We start from the raw sequence: 19,598 nt of genomic DNA, 5'->3' as shown, positions 1-19,598 counted from the left end.
AGAGCCTTGAAATTTCTCAAGTGGAACTTTGGTTTACAAGGATTCCTACAGACAAATCGTGTGTTGAGGACCAAGTACCCAAGTATGTGAGAGCAGGGTATCAGTCATGTGTTAACAGGACACCATGAAGCGCCATATCCAAAAAATGGAAGCACAGTCTCCTGGAAAGACCTGTGGACACCATCACCAGGACTGAAGAATGACAGGATGGCTGTGCTGAGGCGTAGTGCATGGTTGGGAAACCTTGACTTTAGCCCTGGCTCTCTCCTATCAGCTCGTGTTGGGTGGTGATGCTGCTTCAGCTGTTAAATTAAGGGATTGGGCCAGATCACCTCTTAAGATTTCTTTTTGAAAATTAAAGATCTTTAAGCACTGAAAAAGCTGTGACAAAGCTCCCACGTCCAACAGTGTGGCCATTGTCTCTGGCCATTGTCTCTCGCACCCGCTAGTTACCTGGTGGGTGTGGATAATCAGTGAAGTATAAGGCCTCTTGGTTTAGGGTGCAGCATCTTGTGTGGGCATCAGAGTCTCAGTCTGTAGTGTGACAGGAATGAATGTACCACATGTGACCAGGTAGGTGGTGTCTGTTAGTTTCCTGAATATTTACTTCTTCCCCTTGTTCTCACTAACTGTTGAATTGACACTAACAAACAGCCCTACCTTCATCACAGGTATTACAACCAGAATTTACCCTCTTGAAGGATATACTCACTCATAGTAACAACCCTATATGGTCATTTTGTAGAGAAGGAACTGGGCATGGAGATTAAATTATCCAGGGGCCTGCTGTTCGCGAGGTAGGACGTCATGTAGATTATGTGGCCAGATGGTACCACCTGCTCAGTAGTATATCTGGGGTTTCACCTTGCCCTTTTTAAAACATTTTATTATGTGGCTGAAAATGTCATAACAACCTGCCATGTGACATCGATAATTAACAAGAATGTGTGGCTTAGGGGTGACAATGATCTCCAACACACTCCCGTTCTGGTCGCCGACATCTGCGTCCCCAGTGTAGTGGCCTGTATGCACTTGGTGGTTTTCCATCCTGATGAGAAGTGTATTTGTCACTGTGCTGTCGCGGGTCAGGGTGATAGCTGGCATCCATCTAGCCCAGTTGTGACAGCTCTGTGCCAGTTAACATCATACATAAATGAGTAAAAATGGAGACAAACATGGGAGGACAAGGCCAGCAGTATTCTGTCACTGCAAGCAGGAACATCCTGGAGTGACAGAAACCCTTACAAAAAGGTGAGGAGAGTCGCAGCTTTATTGTGAGGAGTACTTTGTACTTACAAGCAGCGTTTATAAATAATGAGCTGTTTCCACGTTAAAACATAATCCTGGAGAATTGGCGTTCGCGTGAGTGAACAGAAACGGGGAGGATTTACACCTCGCACCGTGACTCTGGAGAAGGCACCTGCCCTGGTCGCCAGCTTCACATTTCCCGGCTGCTGAAAACAGCTCTTCGTGGACTAAAAGCCCAAAAAGACCTGTCTAGGTCTCCTCGCCCGCAAGTACCCCTCCTGGAGGGAACGGAAGTTTGAGCGAGGACGCAAAATGGCGCCCTCAGCCAACGCCGCCGCCGGCTCCGCGCCCGGCCGCCCCGCCAGGGACGACTGTCTGTGCCGGGAGGAGGCGATTCGACTGGCGCTGTACTCAGACCGGAAATTGACCTCGTGAGGGCGGAAGTTACCCTTGAGGGCGGAAGGGCTCCAGGACGGGGGTGGAGGGCCGCTTCGGCGCCCGTTGCGTTCAGTCACTTCCGGGGCGGAGCGGAAGTTGCTTTGTTTTGCTTCAAGATGGCTGCGGGGATGTATTTGGAACATTATCTGGACAGTAAGAGCAGGCTGGAGGAGCGGGTCAGGGGTCACAGAGGGGTGGGGGTGGGGGTTCAGGCTGAGCAGCTCTATGGCCCTGAAGTCCCGATGGTTAGAAAGTCGATCGTGAAGGGTTGCGTGAGAGAAAATATTGGAGTGTGTGAAGAAATAGGGGGCGGGGCAGCGGGGTCGAGGCCTCGCTCTGAGGTGTAGAAGAGGGAGGGGCTGCACGGCGGGGCTAGGGGACGGCTCTTGAAGGGCTGGTAGGCATAGTCGGGAAGATATTTGCTGCCCCTGTCTTCAGGGTCTCCGGCGTCAGGATAATCTTTTTTTTTAAGTCGTTCTGAATCGGTCGTTTTAGTATATCATCCACTGCCATTGGAGCAGCGACAAAGATCTGCTCACGCTTCTCCGCCCAGTTCTTTCGAAGACGCGTCTTCTCATGGGGATAGGGGGTTACGAGTGACCACTGTCAGATGATGGACTGGAAGGCTTCTCCTCTTGGAGTAAAGACCAAATTCCCATCAGATGGAAATCTGGTGTTCTGTTTATGCCATTTGTGTAACCCATCCTTTCACAGAGCCTGTCACCCTATTCTCTTAGTTTTGCCTTAGCGTTGGGAGTCATTCATTCGTTTATTGAGGTCCTGCTGTGGGTCAGACATAATGGCAGGTACTGGGGGTGTACAAGAATGAATACCACACAGACCTTCCCCTCAAGGTGCTCATAGACTAGTAGGACACAGATTTTAATAAATAATTTTAAAAGTATGACAGATGAAATAACAGAAATACATTAAACGGACAGTTGGTAACATTGAAGAAAGAAAGACTAGTTTACCTGGAGGTGTAGGTAAAGCTTTACAGAGGATGTGACGAATCTTGAAGGTTGAGTGTTTATGTGCCGGTGTGGAGAGGGAGAGGGGATTGACGGTTGGGGGAAGCATCAGCAAAGGTGTTCTGATGGGTTTGTGGCTAGATCAGGGAAAGATGAGGCCAGAGTGTTTGATGTATAGGACTCTGAGGTGAAAGATTGGGAAATGACACTGGAGAATGTAGCTGGGGCTAGGCTGTGCATGGTCTTTAAAGCCAGGCTAAGAAGCTTGCACTCTAAATAGTGGGGAACCAACAGATTTTCTAAATGGAGTCATTTATTTTTAATAAAGGAAAGTAATTGATGTATGGTAAACTGGAGCATGATGGCCCTGGTAATACAAGATTAATTAGTAATAACAGTTTTGGTCAGAGATGAGGACCTGATCTCAAAGAGTGACAGAAGTATTTAGGAGGTAAATATAACAGGATTGACTGAATTAGTGGTTGAGAGAGGAGGAGGAATCTAAGGTGACTTCTCGATTTCCTGTTTGGGAAGTGAGGTAGACATATATCATCAACAAGATAGGAAATTCAGGAGTTACTAAGATACTTAATTCAACCTAGACTTAAGTGTGGGAATGATAATTGTATCTGTAAGAGTAAATGAGATGGAGATCATTCAGAGAAAGTATGAGAAAATAATAGGATTAACTTAAGTGTAAGCTCAAGAAAATAGTAACATTTAAGGGACAGGCTAAGGGAATGTCAGTGATGAAATTACTTGAAAGTGTGTGAGGAGATTTGGAATCTTAATAGGAAGTTACACATAGGCAAGAAGATGGTGAGAATGCTGCAAACATTTTTTTAGGATAGAACTAATAATTAGATTATTTGATTTGGTAAATCAGTGGCGACTTAATCTTAGTAAACTGATGGTGGACGTGAGTCTATAGGGTAAAGCAGTGGACACATTTTTAAAGTTTGAAAGTGGAGTCATGGAAAGAGAATTTTTTTTTATGAGAGAAATATAAGTATTCATGCCTTTATAGTCAATTATTTATTGAGGATCCTCTGTATGCATGTCATAGTTCTAAACACTAGGGAAATAGGAGAGAAGATGACAGACATATCCAACCCTTCTGGAGAGCTAGGGAGACATACCATATAACTAATTACATAAGATAAGTGCCCCCAAAGTGTCTACCCTGCCAAAGGGTAACCATAGAATAGCATGACAGCACAACCCAGGGCACTTGTTGGGAGTCTGCGGCAGTCAGGGTTGAGCTGAACTTTGAAGAATGAACAGAAGTTCAGTAGGCTAAGAGGGATAGTGGAAGTGGGGTGAAAGAAACGGGGCAGGGCATCCTGGGCAGAGAGCAGTGTGTGGAAAGCAAAGTGTCTGGAAGAGCACTGGCAAGTTCAAGGCACTCAGAGAAGGCCAGTGTGACAGAGTGGAGAGCGCAGAGACAGGGACTGACCTGAGTCAGGTCTGGTGTGCAGCAAGGGCCAGAAAGTGCAGAGTAGGACTTGGGAATATTGCAGTAGGAAGTGAGGTTGATAAACAGGAGAGTGACATGATCAGATTTACATTTTTAAAAAGAACATTCTGGCTACTGTTTGCAGAGCAGATTGGAAGTGTGTGTGTGATCAGTGGAGGGTACCAGGAGGGTGTTTATAAGTTGAGGGCAAAGAGATCTTTTTATAAAAAAAAGTATTTATTTGGGTGTGCCAGGTCTTAGTTGCAGCATGCGGGATCTTTCATTGCAGCATGTGGTATCTAGTTCCCTGAGCAGGGATTGAACCTGAGCCCCCTGCATTAGGAGCAGGGAGTCTTAGCCACTGTACCACCAGGGAACTCCCGAGGACATGGAGAGAGAAGGGCTGATTTGTAAAGTTTACTAAAGTGGCGACGGTGAGAAAGCTGTGCAGAGATGGGGAGCTAGGTGTGGAGACAGGCAGACATGGCTCCTCCTGAGAAAGGAATGATGAGTGCTGTCATAGATAATCTAACGGTTTGAAGGAGGGATAACCAAGTGCTCTTTGGACATGTTTTTTAAAAGCAGCTATTGTGTGTGTGTGAGTGTGTTGCCTGACTGTCTGCGGGGTGTGTGTGTGTGTGTTAGTCACTCAGTCGTGTCTGACTCTTTACAACCCCATGGACTGTAGCCTGCCAGGCTCCTCTGTCCATGAAGTTCTCCAGGCAAGAATCCTAGAGTGTGTTGCCATTCTCTTCTACAGGGGATCTTCCCGACCCAGGAATTGAACCCGGGCATCCCACATTCCAGGCAGATTCTTTAACATCTGAGCCACCAGGGAAGCCCCCAAAAGTAGCTATAGGGCCTAGGAAGTCCAGGGAGTCTTAGTTTTTCCTCTTCTCCCTAGGTATTGAAAACCTGCCCTTTGAACTGCAGAGAAACTTCCAGCTCATGAGGGACCTGGACCAAAGAACAGAGGGTATGTGCAGAGTAAGGAGCCCGGTGCAGAGTGACTGTGTGTGATCGTCTTTCCTCCTGTTTGGTGTTACCATATCACCTAGTCTGATCTAGATTGTTTTGTCTTCTCTTTCCCTCTCTTGCAATTCTTAAAAGGAGAGTAATGATGACCTGTGTTTCTGTGTCAGCTTTTTCATAACACGTGGAGTATTGTGACAGTGCCACCAGGATTTAGAGATGAATGCTGTGCTCTTTATATCTCCCTCAGGAAAAATGAGAAAAACCAAAGTCAACCCTGGAATCATTTCTGTTCTCCATGTTCGATAGGTTTGTAGGAAGACTAACTAGAATGTTTCTACTCCGCTGGGCTGTTAACATTACTGTCACAAAATTCAGTGTGGCTTTAGACTACAGCTCACATTGGTACACAGCAGCTTTGCTGCATGAGATGTTAAAAAGAAAGAGGGAAAAAAAAAAAGGAAAAGCAGCAATTAATATCAGAATCTCTACACTGTATTCTTCAACCTTACAGAAGCATTAGGTGCCATCTGTGGCTGTCCTTGGACATTGATTAAGGTTGGCTGCATTGAGACATTTACTTGGAGCCTGAGGCTACACTGCAGTGGGCGAGTTTGTCTCTCATAGTCGAAGGTCTCTGTTGGTGCTATCCTCCATGCTTGCTGAAGGATATGTAGGTGTATCCTTATGTATCCCTGCCCAGGGTTGTAACAAACTGGTGTTAGAATGCCTAAAGCTGTGATTTAAGTTACTCTGGGTCAGTTTACTCATGGACAAGTGAATATCATCTAAGATCCTGGACATAGGCCCCTGAGAATGCCCTGCTGAATACCAACCACCAGCTCCTTGCTTTGTAATATTGTTCTGGCTCTTGAGTTCATGCACAGAAAGACCCACTGGGAGACGACTGAACCACGTACATGCTTTTCCAGCTTCCTCCAAGGGCCTGGAATAAAGCAGAGCGTAAACCTAGTGTGCTCACAGGGCCTCGCTGTTGTTACTTGTTGCTACACTGTGTTGGGAGTCATGCTTTAGTCTCCATCCACATTTTCTGAGTGCTATATTAGGCAGTAAGCATGTATGGTCTCAGTGCTTGGGAGCATCACCAGCCTTCCCCTAGTAAAACGTTTGGAGCAATATCTAAAATGAACACACAAGAGAAAAAAGTGATGAAGAATATTTGCAAGTTGCAAATGATGAACCAAACAGGGTGGACAGTAAGCAGAAGAACTGTTCCATGAATGAACTTGGGCCCAATTTTCAATGTTGAGATGTAGATATATGGACCCTGGAAGTCAAAAGCAGTAGCAGATGATGGCCTGGTCTGCAGCTCTCAGAGCTATCCCAGGATGTTTCTGAGACGAGAAACCAAATGGCTTTTGAGACAGAGGTCATGGTTTAAGAGGCAGCAAGCTGTGCAAAGAAGCATCTTCAGACATCAACAGAAACGTACTTAATATTAGTGCAGCATGCAAAGAATCCTTCCTTGTGTTTCCAGAAGTCTAGTTCCAACTATGCTAGCAATGTTTCCAGCAATCAAAGGTGCCTTCACAATGAATGTTGTGGCCACGTTGCATCACTTGAGGAATGTTGAGTATGTTTTAGTTCAAAGGTTATGATGGCCAATGCAAAAGGTCCCAGGAGCAAGAGTAAGAAATGTGTTTAATCTTGCCACTCGGGGGCCATTGTGACCAGCCCTCTGTCTCTGTTGTAGACCTGAAGGCTGAAATTGACAAGTTGGCCAGTGAATACATGAGTAGTGCCCGCAGCCGGAGCTCCGAGGAAAAATTGGCCCTTCTGAGGCAGATCCAGGAAGCCTATGGCAAGTGTAAGGAGTTTGGTGATGACAAGGTGCAGCTTGCCATGCAGACCTATGAGATGGTATGGCCCTACCCATGGCTCCCCACTACCTCCTGTCTGTTCCTCGGGGTCCTCCACCCCTCCTTCAGCATGCTGGGATCTGTTTGGGGTCTGGGAGATACATGGATTCTGCCTTAGCCTGTTTGCTTTTACTGGAACCAACCTGGTAGCTCTTCTTCTCCTTCCTTCTTTCCCACCCAGGTGGACAAACACATTCGGCGACTGGACACAGACCTGGCCCGCTTTGAAGCTGATCTGAAGGAGAAGCAGATTGAGTCAAGTGACTATGACAGCTCTTCCAGCAAAGGCAAAAAGAGTGAGGAGGGGGGTGGGCCATGAGAGTTGGAGCGAAGATTCCGAGGGGACAGCCAGCCCATCCCTCAGCTCCAAGGGAGGACCCCCAGGTTGAAGGAGAGGAGGGGTCCTTAACCCATCTTTCTGTCCCCTTGCCTTCTGGCTGCCCCTCCCCCTCTTCCCTGGAAGGTCGGACTCAAAAGGAGAAGAAAGCTGCCCGTGCTCGTTCCAAAGGGAAAAACTCAGACGAAGAAGCCCCCAAGGCCGCCCAGAAGAAGTTAAAACTTGTGCGCACGTGAGTGAGTCAGGGAGCACCCTGCCAAGTGACAGGCTCCTCTTTGCCCCCGCCCCGCCCCTCGCCCCCTTCTCTGTCACTCTGGTATCTGCTGGATACAGAGGGGAAGCCACAGACCACTAGCCCCACAGGGATCTCCTCGTGCCACTCTGAGCGTCAAGCTGTAGCGTCCCTTCCTGCAGGTGACACTCTCTCTCCCTCTTGGCACGCAGAAGCCCTGAGTATGGGATGCCCTCAGTGACCTTTGGCAGTGTCCACCCCTCTGATGTGTTGGATATGCCTGTGGATCCCAACGAACCCACCTATTGCCTTTGTCACCAGGTCTCCTACGGGGAGATGATTGGCTGTGACAACCCTGACGTAAGAACCGGTTTGCCTCAGGGCGGGGGGCTCTGGGGGACAGGAAGGGAGTTGGGTGCCAGAAGGGGGTAAGGGCTGGAGAGTGGGACCTCAGGACAGGAGGAAGGGAGTTGGAGGTGGTTGGCCTTGGACCCTTCAGGAATCCTCCCACAGGACGGAATAAGGGAATGCTCCTGAGGACTCTCAGGTGGGGGGGTTCTTTTCTTTCCTTGGCCCCACCCTGCTCCCTGCCCTCTGCTCCTCCACCGTCTTCCTTTTCCAGTGCTCCATCGAGTGGTTCCACTTTGCCTGTGTGGGGCTGACCACCAAGCCTCGGGGGAAATGGTGAGCGCGCGCTGTGGTCGGGGCTGGATTACCCTGAGCTGAGTGACAGAGAGCATCCTCCCCTTCGCTCACCTTCTCCCCCACCTCCTCTGTCACCTTCCTTTGTAGGTTTTGCCCACGCTGCTCCCAAGAACGAAAAAAGAAATAGACAAGGGCCTTGGATTCCAACACAGTTTCTTCCACATCCCCTGACCTGGCTAGTGGGGAGTGGGATGCCTGGCTGGGCTGGGGGTCAGGGAGAGGTGGGTGGCACCAGGTTGTCATCTCCTCTCCTCCCCTCCCCACTTCCGGTGCTGAGGCTGCACCCAGCCCTGGTCCAGGGGTGCTGTGGCCACTAACAGTATGTGCTCTCATTCAGCCAGCCCCCTTCAGAGGGAAGTGGTCTTGCCCACTGTCCTTTTGCCTCCACGCCGAGGTTGGTGCTGTGTTTTTGAGGGATGGTCCTCTTTTCTCCTGTTGCTTTGTATTCAAGGACTGGGGCAGTAGCATGGGGCCCTCCCCCAGCTTCCTGATTCCCTCCCCTTGTTGGAGGGGGCCATGCGTGATAAACTTCCTTCACTTTCTCCATGCTTTTTCCAGTGGGGGGCTCCTCCGGGTCCTCTGGGCCATGGCCCTGGCTGAAGGGGCACCCCTTCCTCTGTGCCGAGAGGATTCATCCAGCCTTGTGAGTGGGAGGGGCAGGGCGGAGTGTCGGTATCTCAGTTGTAATGGAATCGAGTTGGTGAATAAAAGCTGTACGTGTTGGCCTGCTGTGTTTATTGTAGAGACACTTTTAGCACATGTGCTGAGCATAGTTTGTATCCTCTGAGTTGGCTAAAAGGCAGGAGGATGACATGCTGGAAGTAGGACCAGACGTAGAACCCGAAGTGGTGCTGCTGCCCCAGGACCCACCACCTCTCAGCGTGGGAAGGACAGAGCTGGCTGGAACTGGGCTTCAGACAAGGGGTTTCCAAAACCTTCAAGACTGTGCATCTTTTCCCTATAAGATATCTTTCACTTAATTTCCAATAAATGTGTACTTGTGTTTTATACGTGAACTGTTATACTAAGTATTAGCCTGACTTATTTGAAACACAAAGCAAAAACTTATCACCAATGAACTGTCTCGCCTATGCCCACCTGGAACCACTTCCATAGACTAAGCCCTCTTTATGCAGGGTCTCCTCACCGGAACCCCCATCTTAACTCCCCGCTCTGGCTCACTTACCTGGAGGTGTCCTTTGTAGTTCCTACCCTCCAAGCCCCAAGTTTGTGTTGTATGTTCCATCTCTGCCCCAGTCCTTACCTGGGATTTGTTGTCCAGTCGGTCAGTCGTGTCCAGTTCTTTGCCACCCCGTGGACTGCAGTACACCAGGCGTCCCTGTCCTTCACCATCTCCCAGAGCTTCCTCAAACTCGTGCCCATTGAGTTGATGATGCCATCCAACCATCTCATCCTCTGTCGCCCCCTTCTGCCCTCAATCTTTCCCAGCCTCAGGGTCTTTTCCAATGAGTTGGCTCTTCAAATCAGTTGGCCAGAGTATTGGAGATCCAGGTTCAGCATCAGTCCTTCCAATGAATATCCAGGACTGATTTCCTTTAGGACTGACTGGTTTGATCTTGCAGCCCAAGGGACTCTTAGAGTCTTTTCCAACACCACAGTTTGAGAGCATCAGTTCTTCAGTGCTCAGTCTTCTTTACGGTCCAACTCTCACATCTGGAAGGCCAGATTGTAAAGTAGGGGGAAAAACAGTGTCCAGTGTGTGGGGCCAGCTTGGAGATGGGATAGGTAATAAGGTAAAGAAAAAGGTAAAGAACAGACGGGAGCTACGCCATCCAGCCCCGGGCAGAGTCCGAGATCACTCCGGCCGTCCTTGTCCTCGAGCCGGGATGTGACACACGGGGCACCCGCCCCCGCCCTCTGGCCGAGACCAGCCACGCATCAGTTTCCCCGCCCTCACTTTGTGACGTCGACCGGTCTCGCCCCCCGCGGCCCCGCCCGCCCGCCTGTCTGCTCTCCCAGGCTTGGCCCGTTAGAGGCGCTCGGTCCGGGGAACGCAGGCGACCGTCTGGGGCCATGAGGCATCTCGCCGCAGGCACCTATCTCTCACTCCTGAGGGGTGAGCGCGCCTCTGTCCCGGGAGCTCGCCACCGTCTCCAAGCCGCCTTCCCCCGGGGCGCCTCCAGCCTCTCCCCATCGCCCCCCCGCCCGCCCCGCCCCAGCCCCACGCACACTCACCCCAGCTTGACGGCCAGACGCCTAGTCCCCGAGTGCACGCCCCGCTCTCGGGGTGGGTGTTCCCGGCCGGCGGGTGCGGAGAGGGGTCCATCGTGGTCTGTCCCCGACCCGCAGTGCTGCTCCTGCCTCTGGCACCGGCCCCTGCCCAGGACTCCGCCTCGACCTCCACGCCGGGCAGCCCCCTGTCCCCCACGGAGTATGAGCGCTTCTTCGCACTGCTGACCCCTACCTGGAAGGCGGAGACCACCTGCCGGCTCCGCGCCACCCACGGCTGCCGGAACCCCACCCTCGTCCAGCTAGACCAGTATGAAAACCATGGCCTGGTGCCGGATGGTGAGGGCCAGCCCTGTGCTCCCTCGACCCAGGGCGAGGGGACGGATGGCCCTGGGCCCTGAGCCCGGGTGCCTGGCTCTCCGGACCCCAGGAGCCCATCGCGCCCTCCCTCCTGGAGGGATTACACCCTTGTGTTCACCTGTGCCCCACCCTTCCTTAGGCGCAGTCTGCTCCGACCTCCCTTACGCCTCCTGGTTTGAGTCCTTCTGCCAGTTCACCCAGTATCGTTGCTCCAACCATGTCTACTACGCCAAGGTGAGGTCAAGACAGTTTGAACCTGGTGTCACTGAGGAGGGGCTCCAGGGCATCTTTAGGTCCTCCCTCTTGGTCACTGGCCTATTGGCACCCAGATTATATGTGCCCACCGTCTCTCCTTGGGCATTCAGACTCTCTGACCAATCCCCTTATTGCCAGAAAAGTAAGGGAGAGGGATGGGAGGAGGCAGAGAGAAGCCCTTCCTTTCCTCCCAACAGTGATGTCATTCAAGTCAAATGTAAAAGCCTGAAGGCAGGAATATGGGCCGGCAGGGCGTCTGATTTTGCAGGGGACCCTGTCTCAGATCTAGAGGGTTCCACTCAGGGCCATGTCCCCTAATTTCCTCCCAGGAACTGTGAGAGAGGAGACCTGAGGGTTGGGGACGGAGGATAAGGCAGAGTGGAAATGTGCCCTTTGTGAAAGGCATTCCCACTCTGCTTCTCTCCTTGCAGAGGGTCCGGTGCTCCCAGCCAGTCTCCATCCTCTCACCCAACACCCTCAAGGAGGTGGACAGTTCACCTGAAGTGCTGTCACCCACCACGGCAACCTCCTCCATGTCCTCCCACATCACAGGTGAGACCTTGCCAGCCTCTCACCCCGGAGTCCCCAAACCCAGGGCTTAAGGTATCAACTGGAGGGACCTGGGGAGGTGAGCTGCTGGAGGTAGCCTTGGTCAGCTGTTTGCATAAGGGGAGAGACTACTTTTTTTTAATACAAGTTAGGGCTTTCCTGTATCAGGATGTTTTCTGACATTACATCCATTTCTGCCCTGAACTGATTTTTCCTTGCTCCCCAAAACACTGTTGCATTGAGAAGTCCTCTGGCACCTTTCTCAGCTCACATCTTCACTCCAGAAAGGATTGGTTGCTAGGTATTCAAAATACTTGGTGCTTCCTAAGTGAGAGGGACAAAAGGTGGTATTTGAAGTGGGTTAGGAAAGAGGACCCCTTGTGAGGGAGGTGGAAAGGGGGCCCGTAACACTGCCACCACCGTCACATAGTACTATTGTTTTGATATTTGTATTCTTGCCTGTTTTTTTTATGATTGGTTGTGTAAACATGTGTAGTTTAGGCTGCTTTCCTCTACCTTTGTGTTTATGTGTGTGTGTGCTTATGTGTTTGTATGTGCTTATGTGTTTATGAGTGTTTGTGTGTGCTTATGCGTTTATGAGTGTGTTTGTGCTTATGTGTGTGCCTATGTGTGTGTTCGTGTTTTGTATGTGCTTATGTGTTTATGTGTGTTTGTGTGTATTTATGTGTGTCTGTGTGCTTTTGTGTTTATGTGTGTGCTTCTGTGTTTGTGTGTGCTTATGTGTTTATGTGTGTGCCTGCTTATGTGTTTATGTGTGTCTGTGTGCTTATATGTTTATGTGTCGGTTTGTGTGTGCTTATGTGTTTATGTGTGTGCTTATGTGTTTGTGGGTTTTGAGTGTGCTTATGTGTGTGTTTGTGTGCATTTATGTATTTATGTGTGTCCCTCTGCAAAGACAGAATGCCAGAAGCCTAACCATCCCTTTCCCTTCTCTCTCTTGGTCCCTTGCAAACCCTGTTGCAGCCACCGAACGACAGGTCTTCCAGCCCTGGCCCGAGCGGCTGAACAGCAACGTGGAGGAGCTGCTCCAGTCCTCCTTGTCCTTGGGCGGCCAGGAGCAAGGGCAGGAGCACAAGCAGGAGCAGGGGCAGGAGCACAAGCAGGAGCTGGGGCAGGAGCACAAGCATCAGGAAGGGCAGGAGCAAGAGGAGCAGGAGGAGGAGCAGGAGGAGGAGAAGCAGGAGGAGGGCCAGGGCACAGAGGAGGCGCTGGAGTCGGTGTCTAGGCTGCAGGCAGACCCAGAGCCCAAGTTTCCGTCTGAACTTGTGTCCTCCAACCCTTTCTCCTTCACTCCCCGGGTGCGGGAAGTGGAGTCTACTCCCATGTTGATGGAGAATCTCCAGGAGCTTATCCGATCGGCGCAGGAGATGGATGAAATGAATGATGTGTATGATGGGGAGACCATCTGGAGATCCCAGAGCCCTGGCAGGTACTGGAAGTTCTGTCTCCCCCACCAGCCCCACCCTTCCTCCTGCCTTTGGGGATGAGAAGCCCACTTGGCCAGCCTCGGCCTTAGACCCACCCAGATCTGCTTGGGCTTTAGGTGCACCCAGTGGCTGCCCACCTCACCTGCCCTGTGGCTTAAGCACTGTCCTAGATGCCCATCTCTACCTGGCGTGGGGTGAGCCCTGAAGCTAGAGCTACCAGACTTGGGTTCTGGGTTTCTCTCTGCCTCTGATGAGCACTGCAAATTTCATTTCCCCTTTGTGGGTCTCAGTTCCTCATCTGTAAAAGGAGGCGGTTGATCTGGAGGCCTTTAAGGCCACCTCCAGCATGCTGAATGCATGTGACTAAGACTAGATGGTAAGGGCAGGGGGGAGCGAGTGGGCGTGGCTGTCTGCCCTGGCCCTCCGGCCCATCCCCTGCAGCGGTGCCATCTTGGACTTTTTGCAGCCTGCTACAGCTGCCCCATGTGGAGGCCTTGCTGACCCTGTGCTACTCGATTGTGGAGAACACCTGCGTCATAACCCCGACAGCCAAGGCCTGGCAGTACTTGGAAAATGAGATCCTTGGTTTCGGGATGTCGGTATGCCCACCAAGCTGTTCACTGGCTCCAAGTTCATGGGCCTAGGGAGTAGAGGATGGGCAGGACCACAGAAAACCTGAGAAACTCTTCAAGTGAGAACCCCTTCTTGGAAAGACATTTCCAGCTCCCCTAAAAGGAGGGAGGCTCAAGACAGAGTCTGGAATGCATTCCTGGCCAGAATTCCTCCTGTGGCTCAGTTGCTAAGCTTGAGTCATGTCCAGAGCCAGTTCACCAACCGCAGGACGTGGCTGTACCTCAGATGCAGCTCTTCTTCCAGGAGGGGTCCTAGAACCCATCCCAGGGCTCTGTAGAGAGATCCCAATCTCTATGTGTCCTCAGAACCTAGCAAATTCTATCCCTAAGACGTGTAGGACTTTCCAAAAGCACAAGTTAGCAAATGGGTGCTAATAGCTGGCATGCCCCCCGTGCATCCGTCTCTTCAACAGATATTGATCTGGCTAGGTATTTGAGACACTAGCAATTCTGTCCTAGGTATTTTAGCGATGAGTGCAACAAGATCCAATCCCCTGTCCTCTTGGAGTCCACTGGGAGAGAGAGACGAAAGAGAGACCAGTGTGACAGGGATCAACGCATTGACGGATAAGTCCAAAGTGCAGAGAGCAGATGGAGAGCGCAAAAGTCATGCTGGGGCAGGATCGAGAATGCCTCTTAGAGGAACTGATGTTTAAACTGAGACCTGGAGATAAAAGAAGTTAACCAGGCAGAAGAAGGGGTTGGTAGAAGGTTCCTGCTAGAGAGACTAGTGTGTGCAAAGGTTCAGAAGCAAGAAAGAGAAGAAATTCCAGAGGGGCCAAGAATGAGCACACTGTTAACTCTTTCTCCTGCCCTCAGGGAGCTGAGATTGAGTCACATTATACAAAAGGAGTGTGGGTTGGTAGATGGTGGAAAGAGACTTATTTTTTGGCGGAGGTGGACTGAACGTAGGAAGTTCAGGACTAATGGAGAGCTCACTGGCTTTTAGGGCTTGGTTGAAAAAATAGTAAGGAGCCCATTTTACTTGGAAACAGAGTCAAAGAGGCCATGATGTGAATAATCCCGAATGGCAGTCCGAAGCAGTTGTATTTCATTTGGTAGGAAAGGGGAATTCAGTCATGATTTGGGATTAGGGACCTGATGATGCCTCCCCCATGAGCTGTTATGAGGAGCGAGCAAGGCAGCGTAAGAGATTCTGTCACTGTGATGCGCTGAAGGGACAGCCTGGAGATCCTGCCTAGCGAGATCTTCCTGAGGAGACTTGCTCAGGGAGGAGAGCCCCGCAGGGAGATGGGCGGCTCCATATCCAAGAAGGTCCTCCAAGAACTTGGGAGGCTCTGAACCCAGGTGCTCCAAGGAGAGGACCTGGGTTTTTGAGTAGGAAGCAGCCAGACCAGTGTCCCAGGTCCATCATGCACTCGATGTGTGTTTGAGCAAGTGACTCAGCCTCAGGGAGCCTCAATTTCCTGGGCAGGCAAATGGAGCTATGCTTAGTAGCTATTCTATTACTAGGAAGACCAAATAAGATGCAGGCATTTATCAGCCATGGCGCGCAGCACCGTGCCAGCTCTTTGTAAATATTAGCATTATCATTAGCAGAGAGGAAGGGAGGACTATGAGCCTTTTTCAGTTAAGAGAAGTTAGACATCTGTCAGGCACTTGGCCGTGGGGATTCAGAGCTCAGGAAAGAGATCAGAATGGATGATAGAGGCTTGGGTGTCACCTGCAGGAAGATGAAGATTGTTTGTGAGGCAGTAAACCATCCTGGAGGAGGGGGAAGAAATAGCTGATGGGAGGTCCTTGAGGGGAGGACCTTGGGGAGGGGTTTAGGAAAAGCCAGAGGAGCTTCTGGAAAAGGCTTAATGTGAAGACATTCTGTGGGGGTGTGGGACTTCAGCCTCAGGCCCTCAGCTGCACCCCTCCGCAGGTCTGTGACAGCCTGGGGCGGCGACACTTAGCTGCGTGTACCCTCTGTGACTTCTGCTCGCTGAAGCTGGAGCAGTGCCACTCGGAGGCTAACCTGCAGCGACAGCAGTGCGACAGCTCCCACAAAACACCCTTCGTCAGCCCCCTGCTCGCCTCCCAGAGCATGACCATCGGTACCCAGGTACCGACCCAGCCAGGCGGGCTGCAGTGGCGGCGGTGGGGATGGGGGGTAGGGCTTCAGGCAGGGCTGGGCAGCTGGAGGCTGGGGGGTGAGCAGGGTACCCACCTCTCTCCTGTGCCCCATGCCACAGATAGGGAGCCTGAAATCGGGCCGCTTTTACGGGCTGGACTTGTACGGCGGGCTGCGCATGGACTTCTGGTGTGCCCGGCTGGCCACTAAGGGCTGCGAAGACAACCGAGTGGCCAGCTGGCTCCAGACTGAGTTCCTGAGCTTCCAGGATGGAGACTTTCCCACCAGGGTCAGCCCCACCCCGCTCACCACGCTTCCTCCTGGTCCCTTGCTCTGGGGAACCCTAGAATGTGTGGCGGGGGATGTCTTAGGGCTCTGGCTTCTGAGAGCTGCTCCTCACTGAGCCTCCTGCCTATTTCCAGCAGACTCCCCTCCCCGCTCCCCAACACCCTCCACCCTACCTCTGCCTCCCCTGGGCCCCCAGGAGACCAGGATTGTGTTTAGCAAAGGACTAGGAATCCAGGAGCCCGGAGGGTACAGGACTTGGGGGCACGAGATGGGTCTGGTTCCAGCTCTGCCAGTTACCCTCGGTGGGTGGGGGTGGGAGGCCTCATTCCTAAGACAAACCTCTGGGTGATGCCTGAAGTGCTGCTGACGGTGATCCAGTGCTTCCCTGCCTTAGTCTGTAGGCTCCTTCCCGAATCTTCCAGTGCTTTCCCTCTCAATGGGATCAGCTTTACCTCCTCCGGCAAAGTCACCTCCCCTGAGGATCAACCTGTTGTAGCTAAGAGCCAGCACCGTCCCTCCACCCCACCCCCGGCCTTCTGTAGTTTAACAGAAAAAAAATCAAGACCAGGACAAGTGGAGGCCACTTAAGAAAGGGCTTTTAGCTGAGCAGAAGGGCCTCCGCCTAGCTCTTCTTCCTGAGCCCTTAGATCTGGACAATGCCTCAGACCATCTCAGCTGTTCCCCTGGGTTTATGGGTGGGGTGGCGAGGGCCACAGAGGGAAATGGCTCTCCCCAGGGTTGCACATTAGAAACACTTCCACCTCTTCCATCCTAAGCCGTCCCCAAGAGGCTCCCTGAGATGGGACTGCCACTTGGGACCCTTCCACGATCTGGAGCCTTGGTACTCCCTTCCCCGGTCCTATCCTCAGCTGCTTTCGCAGCCTGCTGACCAGTAGAGCAGCCCCTTCCTAGTTTCAGCTCCCAGCTTCTTCCCAGACACTGAGGCTGACACTGAAGGGGACAGCCCGGTGCAGAGGGTCTGGTTCTCTGCCCTGGTTTCTGCCGTGGGGGGTGCTCTGAAGGGCTCTGAGGCTTCTGAAGTCCCCCGCCTCCCATGCCCCGCTCCTGCCTTAGATCTGTGACACGGAATATGTGCAGTACCCCAACTACTGTGCCTTCAAAAGCCAGCAGTGTATGATGAGAAACAGGGACCGGAAGGTGAGCCCCTCCCACTGCCCCCCCATCAGCCCCTCCATGGGTCACTGCACGCTGACCTGTTCTGGCCACCTCTCCACCTCCCCCGCACACCCCGAGCCGTGGCTTCCATCTGAGCATGGGGGTGGGGGTGTGAGGAGCAGGTGTGTCTCCCCGGAGCTCTGTCCCTACTCCTCCAGCCAGGAGGTGAGCAGCTCTCCCAGGCCCCCAGGCCAAGGGTTCCCGGATGGGGGTGGAAAGGGGAGGCTGCTGATCAGAGGCCCTGGGGAGACACCGGGAAAGAAGAACCCCCAGCCAGGTTGGTCGGAGAGGTCTAGGTGTCAGTCCTGCCTGCTGCTCTTACTCACCGAGTCGTCTGAGCCAAGTCACTTCCTCTCCAGCCTCGGGCTCCTCATTTCTAAAAGAAGGGGGTCGGGCTATGTGGTGTCTCTGGCTGCTTTTTAAAAAAGCCACACCTGAGCTTCCGCCTTCCCTGACTTTTCCTGCACTCCCTGCAACCACGCCCACCCCCGCCCCGGGGTCTGGACTTCTGACACCTCTGGCTCCTGGCTCTCCCACTCGGACCCCGGGCAGGTGTCCCGCATGAGATGTCTGCAGAATGAGACGTACACCGTCCTGACTCAGGACAAGAGTGAGGACCTCGTGCTTCGATGGAGCCAGGAGTTTAGCACCTTGACCCTTGGCCAAGCCGGATGAGCTGGACTCTGTCCTCTCCCCGCCTGCTACCCCTTCCCACACACTATTGCTTTCAGACCCTGGGTTGTCTCTTACTTGGCCCGAATCACATGTCCTTTGGGTTGGGGCAGCGGTCCCAGAGAGGTCGGTGATGGGAACTCTGCCCACCTTAAAGGATGTCTGTACATAAAATGTTTATTTTTAACTTGTGTGGCCTGGTTTAGTTGTGATCCCCTCCTGGGCCTGCCCACCCCCTGCCCCCAGGGAGTCAGTCCTCCAATCCCTGGCACTTATGAAGCCATCTTTGGCAAGGGAACCCTGGGGGTGGTTCTCAGGGAAGCAGTCCTGTGCCAGGAGAAGACTGAGGAGACAGAAGTCATGGCCAGTGTCTTGGGGACCGTGTGGGCCATGAGGGTGTGTGTGTCTCCATTTCTGAAGCTCTGATCCCATGATCTCAGATGTGAGTGTAGGACTGTCCCTCTGGAGGGTCATCTGAATGAGACTGTGTCCCCAGGGGGCCAGCCCCAGGCAGTACAGCAGAATTTGCCATTTATAGGAAGGAGGAAGCAACTGGGCCGGAAGCCCTTGCTCTGACATCCAGTCATGGGCCCAATGGTCCAAATGTGGTGGAGCCACGTCATGACAGTGTGCATGGAGATGTGACTCCAGCATCGGCCTCTAATAACCTGGGATCAGGACTTCGCGGGTGGTCGAGTGGTTAAAACTCCATGCTTCCAATGCAGGGGGCAGGGGTTTGATCCCTGGTCGGGGAAACGAGATCCCACATGCCACGTGGCCAAAAAAAAAAAAAAGAGGAAAAAAAATTCTTGAACTGAATAAAAATGAAAATAAAACATATCAACTTTTTTTAAAAGTTTAAAAAAATAACCTGGGGGACTTCCCTCGCTGTTTAGACTTTGCCTTCCAGTGGCAGGGGGTGTGGATTCGAGCCCTGTTCGGGGAGCTAAAATCTCACATGCCAGAAAAACCAAAAACATAAAAAACAAACAATATTGTAACAAATTCAATAAAACTTTATAAAAATGATCCACATTAAAAAAAAAATCTTTCAAAAAAAAATAACGGATCTCCCAAAACGTATTCTGGAGACACACACGTGTGGGTAACTATATAGCATTTAACAGAAAATGTTAGGGAAGAGTTCAAGTGTGCACAAATATAGAGTAATGCAACCCTGGTGGCTCAGACGGTGAAGAATCTGCCTGCAACGCAGGAGACCCAGTTTCGATACTTGGGTTGGGAAGACCCTCTGGAGAAGGGAATGGTTACCCACTCCAGTATTCTTGCCTGGAGAGTCCCATGGAAGGAGGAGTCTGGTGGGCTACAGTCCATGGGGTCGCAGAGTCAGACACGACTGAGCAACTAACAGAATCACTATGTACCATCATGCCCTCATTACCCAGCTTTTATTATCAACGTGGTCAATCTTTTAAGACCCTGAGAAACCCTGTAATAGAGAAACCTGTTCGACTTAGTGTTTCCCATACACATTCAACCACAATGTCCTTTTTTACCTAGGGCTCAAAACATGTTTTTTTTGTTTTGTTTTGTTTTTTTGCACTGAGCACAGACAACATGCCTGGCCCTATTGATCTGGAAGACAGGGGGCTCAGCCCAGGCTACTCAAGACGGTTGTCTTGAGTCCTGCTCCCCCACCCCCACAAACACACAGAGGGAGGTAAGCCACCTGTGACAAGAGCAAAACCATC

At 51.8% G+C, this 19,598-nt stretch overlaps 2 protein-coding genes across 6 annotated transcripts; both read left to right on the top strand.

Annotated features, from left to right (window-relative positions):
- Nucleotides 1–1,095: 1,095 nt before the first annotated feature.
- ING4 (inhibitor of growth family member 4) lies at nt 1,096–8,962 on the top strand. 2 transcript variants are annotated; one of them, XM_043440188.1, is made up of 8 exons: nt 1,096–1,839; nt 5,018–5,089; nt 6,800–6,966; nt 7,147–7,252; nt 7,429–7,534; nt 7,747–7,894; nt 8,157–8,218; nt 8,327–8,962. In XM_043440188.1, exons 1-8 carry the CDS (start codon nt 1,803–1,805, stop codon nt 8,364–8,366), a joined length of 738 nt encoding a protein of 245 aa, XP_043296123.1. In that variant the 5' UTR covers nt 1,096–1,802; the 3' UTR covers nt 8,367–8,962. The 2 variants fall into 2 exon arrangements, with proteins under 2 accessions (XP_043296123.1, XP_043296122.1); XM_043440187.1 differs by having other exon boundaries at nt 7,147–7,261.
- A 1,253-nt stretch (nt 8,963–10,215) lies between these two features.
- On the top strand, nt 10,216–18,073 carry LOC122423963 (acrosin binding protein). Of its 4 annotated transcripts, XM_043441525.1 has the most exons (10): nt 10,216–10,316; nt 10,550–10,768; nt 10,929–11,023; nt 11,476–11,596; nt 12,578–13,043; nt 13,508–13,640; nt 15,562–15,741; nt 15,872–16,039; nt 17,113–17,196; nt 17,767–18,073. In XM_043441525.1, the coding sequence occupies exons 1-10, from the start codon at nt 10,274–10,276 to the stop codon at nt 17,887–17,889; spliced, it is 1,632 nt and encodes a 543-aa protein (XP_043297460.1). In that variant the 5' UTR covers nt 10,216–10,273; the 3' UTR covers nt 17,890–18,073. The 4 variants fall into 4 exon arrangements, with proteins under 4 accessions (XP_043297460.1, XP_043297461.1, XP_043297458.1 ...); XM_043441526.1 differs by lacking the exon at nt 15,872–16,039; XM_043441523.1 differs by having other exon boundaries at nt 17,113–18,073.
- The last annotated feature ends 1,525 nt before the right edge of the window (nt 18,074–19,598 follow it).

This window comes from Cervus canadensis, chromosome 21 (assembly GCF_019320065.1).
Source record: "Cervus canadensis isolate Bull #8, Minnesota chromosome 21, ASM1932006v1, whole genome shotgun sequence".
Classification (NCBI taxonomy): domain Eukaryota; kingdom Metazoa; phylum Chordata; class Mammalia; order Artiodactyla; family Cervidae; genus Cervus; species Cervus canadensis.
This window is presented reverse-complemented; position numbering and strand designations above follow the sequence as displayed.

What these genes read in the sequence shown, in the direction of transcription:
- ING4 (XM_043440187.1), top strand. Translation starts at nt 1,803, where the DNA reads ATGGCTGCGGGGATGTATTTGGAACATTATCTGGACA. An exon ending in CCTGGACCAAAGAACAGAGG is followed by an intron (nt 5,090 to 6,799) that starts GTATGTGCAGAG and finishes TCTCTGTTGTAG; the next exon opens with ACCTGAAGGCTGAAATTGAC. An exon ending in TTCCAGCAAAGGCAAAAAGA is followed by an intron (nt 7,262 to 7,428) that starts GTGAGGAGGGGG and finishes CTTCCCTGGAAG; the next exon opens with GTCGGACTCAAAAGGAGAAG.
- LOC122423963 (XM_043441523.1), top strand. Translation starts at nt 10,274, where the DNA reads ATGAGGCATCTCGCCGCAGGCACCTATCTCTCACTCCTGAGGG. An exon ending in ACCATGTCTACTACGCCAAG is followed by an intron (nt 11,024 to 11,475) that starts GTGAGGTCAAGA and finishes CTCTCCTTGCAG; the next exon opens with AGGGTCCGGTGCTCCCAGCC. An exon ending in CATGTCCTCCCACATCACAG is followed by an intron (nt 11,597 to 12,577) that starts GTGAGACCTTGC and finishes ACCCTGTTGCAG; the next exon opens with CCACCGAACGACAGGTCTTC.